The sequence below is a fragment of the Apiospora marii genome, assembly GCF_038362585.1.
Source record: "Apiospora marii strain CBS 49790 chromosome Unknown utg000002l_segment0_segment0, whole genome shotgun sequence".
Taxonomy (NCBI): domain Eukaryota; kingdom Fungi; phylum Ascomycota; class Sordariomycetes; order Amphisphaeriales; family Apiosporaceae; genus Apiospora; species Apiospora marii.
The window spans coordinates 1,023,022-1,038,015 of NW_027117373.1; the positions used below are offsets into that span (position 1 = coordinate 1,023,022).

A 14,994-nucleotide genomic window follows, 5' to 3' on the forward strand; every position below is an offset into this window, starting at 1 on the left:
TCTTGCGTCCCCGGTGACAAGGACCACCTCTGCATTAAATACAACATGGGGTTGCATATGATGCAGGTCGGCCCCCGTTTCTTTCTCTTGCTCAGGAGTCGCCCCAGCAAAAGCCAGCCCGGCAGATGAGAGAGAGATAGATTCTTACCTGTCGTTTTTTTATATACTTGGATCTCCCAATAAACTTCCGGCCGCCTGCCGTGCCGCCCATTCCTTGAACTGTAATTCGTTTCTTTCGGTCCATTCCTTTCGGTCTCTTCGACTCCCACCCACCCCCAAACCCGCAAGCAGCCAATCCCAGGACACGCACACAACACACAGTAGTCGACATGGCGGCAACCAAGACAGACTTCCAGGTCGCATCCCTGGCCGCGGGCTTCAGTCTGGGTTTCGGTTTCCTCACAGCTTGGGAGGCTATCAAGCAGACGAAACGGAACAAGAACCCGGCCCGCAGCGCCTACATCTACATGGTATGGGGGGAAATCGCCGTCAACATCGTCATCGCCATCCTCGGTTGGCTTTTCTTAGATGGGATATTACAACCAACGTGAGCCACACACCCACAACCACCAACTCTGTTGCTCGGCCACTAACCACCAAGACCTTTCCAGGGTGCCGGTGTTATTCTTTATTCTTTTCTGTTGGGTCTTTGAGATCCAACTGCTCATGCAGATTATTATAAACCGTATCGGGGTTATTGCAGAGAGTCAGGCTACCGTCCGCAAGATCAAGTACGGCACCATTGTCATCATCACCCTCATCAACGTCTCCGTCTTTGTTATCTGGATCCCTGCGCACTTGGCGGTGCCCCCGAGCGAATTGTGAGTCATGCCTCCTCCGTCGGCATTATCGGCTAGCCCAGCTCATGAGCATTTTGACTGACCTGTTTTGCCCTCAGCTACATCATCGCCAACAAGTACTATGATCCCGTTTCGAAGGTGCTCATTTTGATTGTGGATGCCGTTCTGAACTGGTACTTTGTGAAGATCGTCAAGGAGCGCCTGGTCAACCAGCATGGTCTCGTCAAGTACCAGCCCCTGGTGGGATTCAACACCAAGCTCCTCATCGTCTCGATTCTGATGGATGTAAGTGTTTTCCCCCTTCATTAGTACACGGACATTTGTAACTGACCCTGGAAACCCAAGGCCTTCCTGATCGGCCTGATGTTCCTGCCCAACCCCGTCGTCTACATCCAGTTCCACCCGGTCACCTACCTGACGAAGCTCAACATCGAGATGAGCGTGGCGAACCTGATCGCCCGCCTGGCCCGGGGCGGCAACAACAGCGACCAGTTCCACTCGAGCTCGTACAACAACACGGGCCCGGGCACGCGGAACGCGCGCAACAACCCGCAGTTCGCCAACGACCAGGACCTGGCCCTCAAGTCCTTCACCAAGTCGCGGATCCGGTCGGAGCCCGCCGAGGACGACGACAGCGACAACGGCCAGCTGACCGGCATCCACAAGCGGCTCGAGTACGAGGTCACGGTCCAGCACAACCCGCAGGGCAAGCCGTCCAGCAGCAACAGCGGCTCCTTCGAGCTGACCAAGGACGACGAGATGGCGCTGACGCAACATGCGGGCCACCCCCGCGGCTTCGAGGAGTGAACGATGATGAAACAACAAACGGCCGCCCAGTCTCGTCTCGCCCCTACATAGGTGGAAACGCTTTTTTTCTCCACACTAATGCCAAGGCAGTTGATGATACCTTACCTTCTTTTTTTATCCCATGTACGAGTTTACATGTGTTTGTTGATCTGATCTTATGCGAGATACATAAAGATGCAGATGAAAGATATAACGACCTCCATCGTTCCCCCAGGAGAGAAAAGGGGGGCGATGTCGACCTGAATGTTACTGTACCCATGGCGGCGCGGGCCTCAAAAGGGGTGTTAATGGGCCGCTCTTCTTCGACACTCGCTGCAGGAGAGAGACCCCCTGCGCATGTACTACTACTATATGGGCACTCGAGAGTGCGGAGTGCCCTGGCTGCGAAAGAGAGAAGTAGAAGAGGAAAACTCTTTCGCGGTGGCGAGAAGGACAACCCATGAAGTTGACACCAACCATATTTGGTTTGGTGGGAGCTATATACCCACCGTCCTGCATCCAAGATACCCCCTGGAATACGATTTTCAATGTACTTAGAAAACTATTGCGAGCGCATTAGCATAATAATACCTTTCACGACCTTAATTACCTCTTGACTACTTGACGAGTGACAATACTTGCTGCATTGCTCCTTAAACCAATTCCTGGGGAGGCTGTTAAGGATCCGATTGGCCGGAGATAACATGCCGCGGCACTCTCCGTTGTCAATGTCGGCACGCCAAGCGAACACCACAGCCAATCCCGACGTCAATTGGCGCCCAATTGAGCAAATATCTGTGTGTACCTTGATGGATCACAGCTGCCAAAAAGATCAAGATACCCCGCACGTCGTCCACTTAGGGGCGTGGAATTACGAAGCTGGCCCGCCGCTGAGTTGATTGGTACTTTTATCAGTTAGCTGCCACCAGACTTCAATATTATAGGTAGGTAGTAGCTATCTCAGCAACCCGTCTGAAGGTGACCTGAGCGATCGTATTGGGTTGAGGAAAAGAAGAAAATGGCAGGCGAGAAACACGACAAGCCACTCTTCTCCAAAGAAGTCAAGTCTCCGGAGGAAAGATGGCTCGTGAGGAAACTTGGTGCGTATTGACAACACGAACATTCCCATATGATGAATGACTTGGGCACAGCGGGCTAACTCCAGTATTACACGCCCCTAAGACTTCGTCATCCTGACGTACTGCTGCATCAGCTCCTTCTTCAACTATCTGGACCGGGCCGCCTTCGCCAACGCCTACGTAGCGGGCCTGCGCGAGGACCTGCAGCTCGGGGGGCGCGACTACAACGTGGTGCTCTCGCTCTTCACGGCGGGCTCGGTGCTCGGGCAGATCCCGCACGGCGTGGCGATCCAGCGGGTGCCGCCGCGCGTCTGGCTGCCGTCCATGGTGCTGGTCTGGGCCGGCCTGACCATGTGCACGGCCGCGTGCCGGACCTACGCCCAGCTCGGCGCCGTGCGCTTCCTCCAGGGCCTCGCCGAGGCCAGCACCTACTGCGGCACCATCTACATCATCGGCTCGTGGTACCGGCCCTGCGAGATCGCCAAGCGGACGGCAATCTTCACGGCGGCGGGGCAGGCCGGCAGCATGTTCGCCGGGCTCATGATGACGGCGGTGCACAAGGGTATGGCCGGCTACGGCGGGCTGGCGGGTTGGAAGTGGCTCTTCATCATCAACGGCATCATCACTTGTCCGGTCGCCATCGGGGGGCTGCTGTACTTCCCCGACACGCCCGAGCTGACGCGGGCCAAGTGGCTCAGCAAGGCGGAGCGCCAATTGGCACTCGATCGCCTGCCGCCGAAGCGGGCGGATGGGCACAACATTAGCTTCAAGTCGCTGGTCAAGCGCACGTTCGCCTCGCCCGCGCTCTACATCCTGTGCGCTTTCGCCGTCATCTGCGGCGCGCTGGAGGCCTTCGTGGTGCAGAACCTGTTCCTCCTCTGGTTGAAACACTACGACGGCCATTTCAGCCAGAGCCAAATCAACACGTACCCCCTGGGGGTGCAGGCCGTGGGGATCGTATCCAACTTCCTGGCCGCGGTGCACATCGATGCGACCGGGAAGCGCGTTCCCATGGGAATATTGGCGTGCGTCCTGCAGCTGGTGTCGGCCATCGTCCTCCTGGTGCCGACGATCTCGTTCCCTGGACGTTCTTTGCGCACTATCTGGCCGGGACCTCGTACATGGTGAATCCGGTGTCGTACGGCTGGGCCAACATCATTCTCCAACGGGGAGGCGACGATGCGCTCCGGTCGGTCACGCTATACGCCATGAATGCGGTCTCGACCTGCCTCTACACCTTCTGGGGCATCGTCCTCTACCCGGCATCCGATGCGCCGTACTGGAAAAATGGGTATATCACCATGATCGTCGTGGTCTTCGCGACGCTGGCCATGGTTTGGGTCGTCAACCAGCTCGACGAGTGGACACTCGCCAGTATTCCGAGACACCCCGCGGCGAACAGCCGGTTGTTGCGCAAGAGCAGGAACACGTTAGCAGCCAATCGGGTCCAGGTCCAGAGAAGGGCGTTATATCTGTAACAAATGAGTCGCCTTGAAAAAACGGACCGAGAAAGCGAGTAAGGCGGATATACGGATCTATAGCATCTCACTATGCTCCTACCTGGTTCCTTGCGAGGTACGTAACCCAGCCTATAAAATGTTACTTAAGGTATCAGCATCATATGATGTAGCGTGCAAAGCTGTAATGGACTCCCGGCAACTCTTCTGCATTTCATAGCACACAGCGAGATCCATATTGTGACCGATTGAAACTTTTCTGCAATGACCATTGAACAAGGACGGCCCGTCTCCAAGGGCGAACACTCACGATGATTGTCTTGAACACTTGTTAACCGTTAGACATTGCGGGGTGGTGTTTGTAGGTGGATATGGAGACGAAGGAGGGGCAATCAAAAGTTGATTGATTGATAACGCTGCTGCCAAGGCACGTGACGTGTGTACCTCAAGCTGCCTCCCGCTGGAACCAATGCTTGCCTTGCTCCTTAGAAAGTTGGCCCCTTAAGACAAACAGACGGCGATTGATAGACTTTAATTGGAATCAAAAGTCAGATACAAGGCCATACGGGTAGTTGTTTTGCTGTCTTCCCGATCCACCGCCATCCACTCACTGCTGGTTGATGTTGATCTGGACTGCGCGATATCCATTTTACTAGGTTAGAGGCCAGCAGCCACCAAGGTCCCTCCCTACCAACCCAAAAAACCACCAGACGGCTCCCGGAAGGCTCCCGGACCTTGTACGCCCGCGACGAACACCCGATACAGCTAAAGGCTACTACTACCTGGACCCATCGAGATTCAGAGAGATCAGCTTCGATCTAAGCAGCGACTGTGCACTCTGCGAGCGCACAGTGCGATTATCCGGCCATGACTCCCGATGACGTGGCAGCGGTCTTCGCGAGGAAAGACTATGTTGAAGATGATACTAGGGTATCAGAGGAAGGGCAAGCAAGCCGTCTCGAGGCCCTGAGTCCGCTGTTGACGGAAGTTCGGGGACTCTGGGAGGGCGGTGCTGTGGAATTGGACCTCATCGTGCAGAAAATCGGCGATGGGAGCCGCGAAGGTCAGTCGCACCGAACCAACCCCAGGGGACAGGAACTTCGATACTGGAGGAATACCTCCTGTTCGTCTGCCAAGAGTATTCAATCATGAGTTGGAAGAGGGAATGGACTCTCCTTGGCTTCTCCTCGGGCGTATGCACGCCTGGCAGCGAACCCCTTTTCTACCGCCAATATGCGTGCCAGGCTGGCAGGTACATTCCAATCGAAGACGATGGCTGACATCTCATATTCTATATAGTCGCATGGCGAAAACCCTTGGGGGAATCAGGGATGCTTGACTTCTTCCTGGGGCTGGTGAACAACGACGGGCTGAGGCCGGCTCTTGTCATGCACACCCTGCGCATCATAGGCAACTGCTGCGCGGACACCGGTAATACCTACATCCAGCCACCCTCTTCTCTTCTAAGACATCAGAGCACTAACAAGATGCAGATGAAAACCGAGCGCGCCTGGTGACGGCGAATTGCATGCCGAGGTTGGTCAACTTGTTGAACACCGATAGCCTTCTGCCTCTGATCATTCCGGTGCTCTTCAACATCATTGTGGATTATGGTAAGTATGGTCTCTGGCTTACTCAGTATCTCGTATACATGGATGATCTAACAAGAACCCAGAACCCACGCAGGTTGCTGCATACAAGGCCGGGCTGAACCCCGAGCTTGTCTCTCTTCTCTCCGGGCAAAGGCTCATCGTCGCGGCACCGCACATGGGACTCATCTGCAAGCTGCTCGGGCTCATCGCAGGTCAAGGTATATATACATGGCCCTACTCACACTCCCAAGCCGATCCGATGAATTATTACAGCAGCTGACGAAAGTGTGTCTCTCCCAGATGCGGAAGCCAACCTGGTGCACCCCGCCACCCCCTTCACCCTCCTCACCCTAGCCAAAGAAATCTCGTCCGTCGACGACGAGGAGGGCCTCGAGGACTTCATGGGCCAGGTCTCGGTGGCCCTCGCCTACATCTCCAACCCGACCTTCCAGGAGTCCTTCCTGGAGACCCCCAAGTCCGTCCTCCTCTTCCTCGAGGTCTACGCCAAGGGCGTCAAGCGCGCCGAGGACGCCGAGCCGGAGCTGGACTCCGAAGACGCAGAGCAGCTCAAGACGATCCTCTCCATCTTCCCGCAAGCCCTCGCCGACCTCTCTGCCGCGCCCCAGTTCGCAGCCGCCGCCCCCATCGGCAGCCCCGAGCAGCAGTTGCTCCGCGATTGGATCGCAGGCACGGGCAGCGACAACCGCAAGTCCACCCGTCTGCAGAGCGCCGCCTGCCTGGCCCTCGGCAACGTCGCCCGCTCCGACGAGACCTGCACCGCCTTCGTGCACCAGTCCGCCCTCCACACCGCCCTCGCCGCCGTCGTGGCCGACGCCTCCGTCACCGACGCCCAGCTCCTCCACGGCGCCGTCAGCTTCCTCAAGAACCTCGCCATCCCCGCCGCCAACAAGGAGCCCATCGGCGCCGCCGGCGTGCTGGAACCGGGCTCGCTGCCCCGCGTCTGGGAGATGTACGCGGCGGTGCCCGTGCAGTTCGCCGCCGTCTCGCTCGCGCGCCTGCTGATGGTCTCGTGCCCCGCCAACGTGCGCCAGGTCTGCGCCGGCCACGAGGGGGCCGAGGACGGGAAGAAGACGCTCCTGCAGCAGATTGCCTCGGTCTTCAAGCGGTCGGACCAGGAACCGACCAAGACGGAGGCGGCTCGAGCTGTCGCGGCCGTCTTGCGTGTCGTACACTCCAGCCCAGATGTGTCATCCATCTTGTCTTCTTCGTCATCCTCGTCATCCTCTGCCACAGCTAGCTTAACAGGAGAAGGAAAAGACGGAGCATCCGAAGCACTCCTCGCCGATTTCTACGCCACGCACGAAACCATCCCCGAAGCCCTGGCCTACCTCGGCATGCAGAAGAAGTTCCCCGCCCTCCGCTCGGAGCTCTGGTTTGTAATGGCGCTCATGTCCCGCTCCGTCGAGGGCGCCCAGTGCTGCGCCAAGGCCCTCCAGCAGACGGAGCTGACCCGCGCCCTCCTGGAGACGGTCACGGGCCGCGACATCCTCGCTGAACGCGAGGCGGCGACGGGAACGACAGAAGCAGCCGGAGGAGAGGTGCAAAAGGTCGAGATGGGCATGGGCGGCCTCGGCTTGGGGTCGTTCGAGCCGCAACAGATCGATGCCACCAAGAAGGCGGATCTGAGCCGCATGGACCGTGAGAACGGGCTGGTGCTAGTGACTGAGTTACTACAGCGCTGCGCCGACAAACTGACAAACGAGGATCTCTTCCTGGAAGCGTTACGAGCAGGCGGGCAAAAGATGATTGATGAGCGCAGGGTATTGGGTGAAGCCAAGGAGTAATTGCGTTGGATACATGCCTCGAAGACTTCCGCGTTGGTAGCTTTAACAAGATAGACCTATTACATGGCAACTAGACATGTTCGACCACAAGATGGAATGAGATGCTTACTGCGATCAAGGTACTGTCATTCGTGCCATCATCAAGTGGCACGTCCTGCTCTCATGAGACGCATATATATTCACGAAGTCGTGACGGTACCATATCACATACACTTGAAGAACCCGCATGGTGGAAAATGATTCGTTCTTGCCTTGGCTTCCGACGCCGAGAGATGTAAATTACTTTTTCTTCTCTCCTCTTCTCTTCGTGGCAGACATATGCTGCATACATAGCGTGAGCGAGACCAGTTTCCCTAGCTGCGTCCGCGACTGTGACCGAGTAACCATCCGACCGAGTCCAGCGTTACACACATGAGAAGACGAAAAGCAGTAAAAAGCCCAAAGTGATGCAATGACAATGCCCTGACTCCCGTGACGTTCATATTTTCCCCTCGACCTAACAGAGAAAGTGACCTCTTTTGTCTATGAAGGAGTTGCTTATTTCTTGTTGGCCTCGGCCTCGGCCTTGTCCTTGGCACGCTTGTCGCGGGCACCTTGGTTGCGCTTGTCGGCGCGGGCCTGTCGGAGCTTCACGTAGGCACCACCCTCGACCTGCTTGGGCATGTCGCTCTTCTTGACCTCGGTAACGGCCTCAGAGTAAGGAACGATAGGGAGAGCGGCAGCAGAAGAAGCCACAATGTTCTTGACGTCGGTCTCCTTCGAGTCACCGGACTTGGGCTTGCCGGCCTTGCGGGGGAAGACAACGAGGCGCTCCTTGTAGGCCTTGAGGCGGGCGACGTTGGCAGCGAGGGACTCCTCGCTGAGGTTCTGGCGGCGGTGGTCGACGGCAATACCGATAGTGGGGGCGTACAGCTTGGGGATACCGGCGGCCTAGATACAGGTCAGAAAGGCTTGCCTTTTTCCAGACGACAAAGGGCTCCGAATTACCTTGAGCTCAGCCAGGGAGAAACCACGACCGGCGCGGACGCGGCGGTTGTACTTGATAGTAGGGCATCGCACGATGGGCCTCAGCTTGTCAACGGGTCTGGGAGCGAGGGCAGCAGCCTTGGCAGAGCGAGCCGATCTGCGTCGGATCTTCTGGGGAGCCTATAGTGTGCGAAGATTTCATGTTAGAGATCTGGTCCTGCAAAGCCCTGAAAATCGACCCTTTCTTTTCCATGCCATGTCGTAGTTCCATTTTTCACACGGGAGGGAATGTTCGTCGTACCTGGTCAAAGTGGCATCGGACCCGACGCTGCCAATCCTTGCGGAAGTCTAGTAAAATTGTCAGTCGCTGGTTGTGTTTGTGGGTGCTTCATTGTGGCCGAGGGGTGTTTCGAGGAACTGAGCAAGTGCTGGTGCAAAAGAATTCGGGGGACTCGACGTACGGTTCTTCTGGATCTGGTTGTTGTGCTTGATCGCCTATGTGAAAAAATCCAGGTCAGTGGACTGCAAGATTATCATCGAGGGCGCCGGCTGCCTTTGGTTTCGACAAGAACCCCGAAAACGCGTTCGGGGCATCTCTGCAAAATTGCCAGGCAGCATGGGCTGCATCGACGGGCGCGACATACCATTGTGACTTCCTGCGATCAAGATGATTCCTACGGGTGAGGTCTTGGTGGGAAGTGAGATTGGTGCGAGGTTTGGCAAATTGTCGGAATGCGCTCTACTCAAACTCCAGCTGGGTCGACGGCCAAATCCAATCTGAGAGGGCAAGCGAAATTTCCTAAGGTTAGTCCGGCTTAGGGTATGGAAAATCAATCCCACGGGCTAAACTGCGCAGGCACACACACACTGGAGGTCGAGCCCCACACCACTGCTATGAAAAAAGGCTGGAGGGTTCAAAAACCCTAGCACGCTCCCATCGACAAAAGTGGGGTCAAGATCGAGTGTGGCTTTCGCGCAAGTACTGAGGTGGCTTAGTCGCAAATGAATTGAAACTGTCCAGTCACCAGTGTCCACCCCTCCAAGTAGGTAATTCACAGGGGGATTATGTAATTGAGCCAACAACAGCTCCAGACATCCATTTCCATTTGAATCAAACGTCAGTTAATCAATGCATCATTGCCTTCTGTGAGATAGAGCCAGGTACGGACCAAACCTGCGCATCACCAATTACTCGATTGGTTGGTAGCCCACATTGACAAGTCTTTGAATTAAGTCTCGATCTCGTTATCTTTGGCAAGTCTCGTCATGTTTCGAAGGGCAATCGCAACTACGTCATATTCGAGACGACTTGTCTTCTCTCCTCGATGTCAAATATGTTGCGAATCACTCGCTGCCAGTGCCTACGCTGCATAATTGGACGCTCGCTACTATACATAGGACCTTGGTCAAGAGAGTTTGATAGAAAGCGCAATGTTATCGCATCACTAACTCTAACCGTGTCCTGGTTGGCAGGCGGTTGTCATCTGGCTTGGCTGTCATGCAACAGAACTAACCCAACTTAAATGAGCCACACAGATCAGAAGTGGCTCACAATGTAGTAGGACTTTCAACTATTGCAGGCATTAGAACTTCGAATTAGACCATGCATATGCTGATTGATACGGTATTCCAAACCTAGAAGAAACTTGAGATGGTGTCGTCCGCTGCGATTCTGATGTAGCTGATTGCCTGCGTCACAAGTGTTACAGGAGAGACCCCGGACAGATAACTAGTCAGCCAGCAAAACCGCAAGGTTGGTGGAAGCGGCTACTTACAGCTTACTCAAAACGAGTTTTCCAATTATCTTTTCCATCTCAAGTTTCACCGACCTGGGAGAGGTCACGTAGCCTTATCCAGATTCAGCACAAATAAGTCTCCAGATAAGGGGTAAAAAGTCTTGGTAGGCTGCAGCTTCCGATCTCAGCATCTAAGAATCGCTTCCCGAAGACCTAATACCATGATCAAAGCCTCTATTCTGAGTTTTCGACAATAGTATGTATATGCTGTTTCAGAATGTCTAGAAAACTTTCATCGCCCTCGGTGTTTGAAGCAGATGCTGGACTAACGGTATCAACTGACAGAAAACGAGAAATGGTATTTCGTGATAATCATAATAGTGACACCAATTACTTGTCCGGGTACTTCCATCCTCAGAGTCTCTGCAAATCTTCGTAGGTATCATGTACAAAATTTGTGATTTATAAATCAGCATTGTTTCTATCTAGCCTGCTCTAGCTGCGGAAACTTGCGATTAGGTAGAATAGGATGCGTATTATCCGTTCATCAGTACCCTCACCGCAGGCAACAAGTCAGTTGAAGTCTCTTCAGTACCTCCGTATCCAAAGTTTCCATGATAGGTGAGATATACATTGCATTATAATCGGTAACAAGATCAAAGCACTCATCATATTTTTCCACGAGCCACTACGGTTCTCGTGAGCTTACTGGTCAGTATGTGAGGGCTCAATTCTCTGACAAGAAGTTCTTTGCACTAGGATGCTCACAATATGTTTTCTGTCTGGTCTTGGATTCCCGGCGTCTTTACAGGGGATATTGTCTACTTCAAAATTGGTCAGTTCCCTTCACCTCATAGGTTTAGCCGGGAACAAAATTTTCTTCGCCCACTCGCCAACATTACTGGAAAGGCTGGTACTTGAACCAACACGGACCATAACATTGTTCTGGTCGGATAACCACCACGAGAGTACCGATTTACAAGGCTGCTGTCGAAAATTATGGTATATTGAACGATAAGGGTTGGAAGGCTGCGTTAAAAGGCCGTAAGCTGGGTGAGACTCAACCATGCCATTTTCTCTCTCTCGTCATTAACTTTTAGATTACTGTAGAGCCTCCTTATCCGTTGCCGGATAGATACGTAGACAATCCCAACCCGTTTCCTGAACTCAAACGCCCTCGTACGTACTAGTACTAACAACAAGCCCCCCTCACCCCTAGGAAGAAGTCATAACAGTGTGCTTTTTTTTGTGTGTGCGTGGTGATTTGATGGGGAAAGGACCATCAGATCAAATAAGGCCAGCCAGTAACATAAGACCAAGCATGCCCATACCACCCGGCGCCTTCATGTACCAAGACCAGGCCTGCAGAGCCGTGGAGCCCGCAGTCACCGGGAGAGGCGTCGTGGAGGTGGTGGGGTAGCCGGTGGGGGAAGAATCAGAAGTGGTCGCGGCCGGAGGGGCCGTGACGGTGGAAGCCTCCTCGCTGCTGGTGCTGCTGCTGCTTGCGGTCTGACCATCGACCTCCGAAGTGGCCGAGGTGGACGGAATGGGAACACCCGACAGAATGCCCGAAGCCGGGGTGGACGACGAGGTCGTCGGGATGGGAACGCCTGACAGAATGCCCGAAGCCGGGGTGGACGACGAGGCCGTCGGGATGGGAACGCCTGACAGGATGCCCGAGGCCGGAGTGCTGCTGCTGCTGACAAGACCCTCAGTGCACGACGAAGTGCCCGTTCCAGCGGTGGGGCCGGCAGCGGCGGTCTCGTTGTGGGCCGGGAAGAAGGTGAAGGACGAGACCTGGGTCTCGGTGCTGATGACGCGGTAGGTGGTGGAGGTCACCTCCGGGTTGTGGGAGGTGAGCGTGGCGGTGCCGACGGCGGTGCCTTCCTCGGTACAGGTGGTGTCGATGGAGGCGGAGGTGAACGTGGGGGTGCTGACGGTGGTGCCTTCCTCCGTGCAGGTGGTGTCGATAATGGAGGAGGCGCCCTGCTCGTTGAACGAGCCACCCTGGGTGACCGGCGCCGGCATCGTGACGGTCTGCGTGAGCGTGTGGGTGACGGTGCGGGTCTGCGTGGTCGGGCAGGTCGACGTGAAAGTGGCCGTGTCCGCCGGCGGCGCCGCCGGTGGTGGTGGCGGCGGGGGCTGGGCCTGGACGGCGGCCTCGGCGGTGAGGGGCGGGCTCACGACGCCGCCGAGCACGGCGAGCAGCGAAAGAACGTGGGTGTAGTAGTAGCGGGCCATTGTGAAGGAAGAATAAACGAATGACTGGCTGCTAATGGGGGTGGGTTGTCAAATGAACGAGCGACTGAATTGAAGAAAAAAAGATTGTGTTCCTGGGAGGTGCAGGAAGAAGGAGGAGAGGTAATAATTAGAAACTGCCTGGCTTCATCGCAGCAAAGAAACATCCCACCGAGAAGAGGGGTGAATACAAGTCCCTTATATTGGGTGAAGCATTGTCGATTCCCGTTTGCTCGACATGCCCGTGGTTTGGACGGGCAAATAGCCCTTAATTTCCCGGCCGGCAAGGAGAGTGTCACTTTTCCTTCACCTGTGTGACGCAACGAGCAGGCATCGTACCACACATGGAGCAGTATGCAAACAGTTCATAACTGGCCAACGGTCCATGCTAAGACATCACACGCGGTCAGCTATCGGGTTCCTGCCTGGATAAGTGCATTGCATAGGTAGTGTGTGTATGTTGTATGAAGTAACATGTGGGAACTTGACCGTATTAGTTGCTAGGTTGTGTCTGGTCTATGCAAGGACGGTACTGAGTCAGTACTATTAATAGGATCAACAGCCAGCAAATCATAGTCAAAGTGAACCAATCATCGACGAGGCCCTCTTGAGAGATTACTTGTCATACGTGCTGTAGAAGGCAGCTTGCCGTTTCATAGGCGGCAAGGGGCAAGGCTGCTGCACATGCGTTGACCGTTGCACGAGGTTTTGTGTAACGTGGTTGGGCTCTTCCCTGGCACTAATCCAAGGGATCAGTCGCTATGTGAGACTAATCATTATCTCTAAAAGGTTATGATCGGGTAGATGCAAGCTGTTTCACATAAGGGGGAAGATAGGTTGTTGAGCATAATGTTAGCGTGGAGATCTCTTGGAGAAGATCACCCATCCCTTGACCACCATGCTTGATGCCTGCCCATCTTAAGGTAAGGATTCTCCGCCATGCAGGCCTACCTTGCCTACCCAAATGCCAAACTGATACCCGGCTATCTCAGGAACGGAGAGCCTACATATCACGATCATCCTCGACCCGCAATCGTTGCTTAGGGGTATTTGTGGGCGAGGGAGCAGGCCACGAGGATGGATGCAAAGAAAGTTGAAAGACAAGCACACACAATATGGACCGTCGCCAGGTACCTTGGGCATTCGATTGGCTACCTGGCTAGGAGGTCGTTCCATTACCCGATCGCACTGGCCACCTAAATGCCGCGATGCCGTGTTCACATTTCGGTGGAATGAAGCCTTGACGCCTGACTGCAGGCGACCCAATGTCGGCTCGCTCCAAATTTGTTTGCTACGCGTTGGGGGGATGCCGCTGGCTAGGATCGATCGCCTTCCAGAACGAAGGATCACCATTACCTGTCAGATTTCCAAGCTACCTACATTACCTCAGGAGATGGTAAAGAAAAGGCAATTTGCCTCATGGGATGCACTTTTGGTTGTTCGAATGCTGGATTTGGATCGTGTGTAGGTGGTAGGTAGCCGACGGTGAGGTCAGTTCAGAGACCAAGTGCTGCCCAGTGCCGTATGTATCTCACCGGTCCATTTGGCGCAAGAGATACTTGGGCCCCACCCGCCAAGCAGCTAAACCCATGGATCCAATCAAACGTCACGGCGGGCGCGCTGCAGCAGCCGCGCTAAAGTGTCCTCAGATATCAATTCAAGCCAGCCAGAGCCAGGGGTTGAGGTCGCATAGCAGCCAGCCAGCAATCGTCAATTGTGCATCACCACGATCCAACATCTTCAACAAGTCATTCATTTTCCCGTTCCTGTCACTCACTCACTCCCTCTCTCAACCGGGAGTGTTTACCTAATACACTATCTCCTACGATAACCGCAACCCCCTTCGACTTGTTCCTCCACTCCAGGCCCGAACCGCAACCATGACGCGCGCCGTGCAGACCATCTCCCTCGCTCTCCTCGCATCGTCGGTATGAAACCTGAAACCAATCTTAGCCAGCAACACCAGCAAGCTACCAAAGTGCCGGGCTAACCTTCGCCAAATTGGCATGATATATAGATCTACCTAGCCCTCTACCTGGAGCTTCTCCCCCTCCCTCCCCTGGTCCAGTCCGAGGTGGTGCCTGTGGTACGTTCTCCATCATCCCATCCCCCCATTCCCCCTCCCCGTCCCCCTTCTAGAAGAATTCTGCCTAACTTAATCTTACAGCTCCCCTTCTGGGCCCTGGTTTCCTTCGGTGCCTACCTCCTCTTCCGACTCGGCTGGAACGTCATGACCTTCAACGATGTACCCGAGGCACACAAGGAGCTGATGGCCGAGATCGACCTGGCCAAGACGGACCTGCGTGGACTGGGCGTCGATGTCGACTAAATGGCTAGCAATGCTTCTACAACAGAAGGACCTACGCTGGCAACGCTCGTATCGTTGTCCTCGTCGGAGGGCAGGAGAGAGCAGGGAAGAGCCATGTTCGACACAAAGAGGGCGTACGGGGATAATATGAACAACCCAGACGGTGGAGGGACGAGATGTTTACTTCACGAAAGCTACAATCGAAAATACCATAATAGTGGCCATGT

The 14,994-nt window shown here is 54.9% G+C and overlaps 6 protein-coding genes across 6 annotated transcripts; 4 read left to right on the forward strand and 2 right to left on the reverse strand.

The window, feature by feature from the left end:
- Positions 1-329: 329 nt before the first annotated feature.
- On the forward strand, positions 330-1,607 carry PG985_002022 (uncharacterized protein; the record flags this gene model as incomplete). The annotated part of the gene is made up of 4 exons (XM_066821791.1): positions 330-547; positions 612-821; positions 899-1,085; positions 1,146-1,607. The coding sequence occupies 4 exons, from the start codon at positions 330-332 to the stop codon at positions 1,605-1,607; spliced, it is 1,077 nt and encodes a 358-aa protein (XP_066689223.1).
- Positions 1,608-2,604: 997 nt separating this feature from the next.
- PG985_002023 (Pantothenate transporter liz1) lies at positions 2,605-4,143 on the forward strand (the record flags this gene model as incomplete). Its single annotated transcript, XM_066821792.1, has 3 exons — positions 2,605-2,686; positions 2,769-3,782; positions 3,839-4,143. The coding sequence occupies 3 exons, from the start codon at positions 2,605-2,607 to the stop codon at positions 4,141-4,143; spliced, it is 1,401 nt and encodes a 466-aa protein (XP_066689224.1).
- Positions 4,144-4,989: 846 nt separating this feature from the next.
- On the forward strand, positions 4,990-7,519 carry PG985_002024 (Rap1 GTPase-GDP dissociation stimulator 1; the record flags this gene model as incomplete). Its single annotated transcript, XM_066821793.1, has 5 exons — positions 4,990-5,185; positions 5,422-5,553; positions 5,616-5,735; positions 5,798-5,932; positions 5,988-7,519. The coding sequence occupies 5 exons, from the start codon at positions 4,990-4,992 to the stop codon at positions 7,517-7,519; spliced, it is 2,115 nt and encodes a 704-aa protein (XP_066689225.1).
- Positions 7,520-8,056: 537 nt separating this feature from the next.
- PG985_002025 (60S ribosomal protein eL13) lies at positions 8,057-9,132 on the reverse strand (the record flags this gene model as incomplete). The annotated part of the gene is made up of 5 exons (XM_066821794.1): positions 8,057-8,449; positions 8,507-8,665; positions 8,787-8,833; positions 8,947-8,980; positions 9,130-9,132. 5 exons carry the CDS (start codon positions 9,130-9,132, stop codon positions 8,057-8,059), a joined length of 636 nt encoding a protein of 211 aa, XP_066689226.1.
- A 2,376-nt stretch (positions 9,133-11,508) lies between these two features.
- On the reverse strand, positions 11,509-12,462 carry PG985_002026 (uncharacterized protein; the record flags this gene model as incomplete). Its single annotated transcript, XM_066821795.1, has 1 exon — positions 11,509-12,462. One exon carries the CDS (start codon positions 12,460-12,462, stop codon positions 11,509-11,511), a length of 954 nt encoding a protein of 317 aa, XP_066689227.1.
- Positions 12,463-14,339: 1,877 nt separating this feature from the next.
- On the forward strand, positions 14,340-14,788 carry PG985_002027 (dolichyl-phosphate mannosyltransferase polypeptide 3; the record flags this gene model as incomplete). Its single annotated transcript, XM_066821796.1, has 3 exons — positions 14,340-14,387; positions 14,477-14,545; positions 14,627-14,788. The coding sequence occupies 3 exons, from the start codon at positions 14,340-14,342 to the stop codon at positions 14,786-14,788; spliced, it is 279 nt and encodes a 92-aa protein (XP_066689228.1).
- Positions 14,789-14,994: the final 206 nt, after the last annotated feature.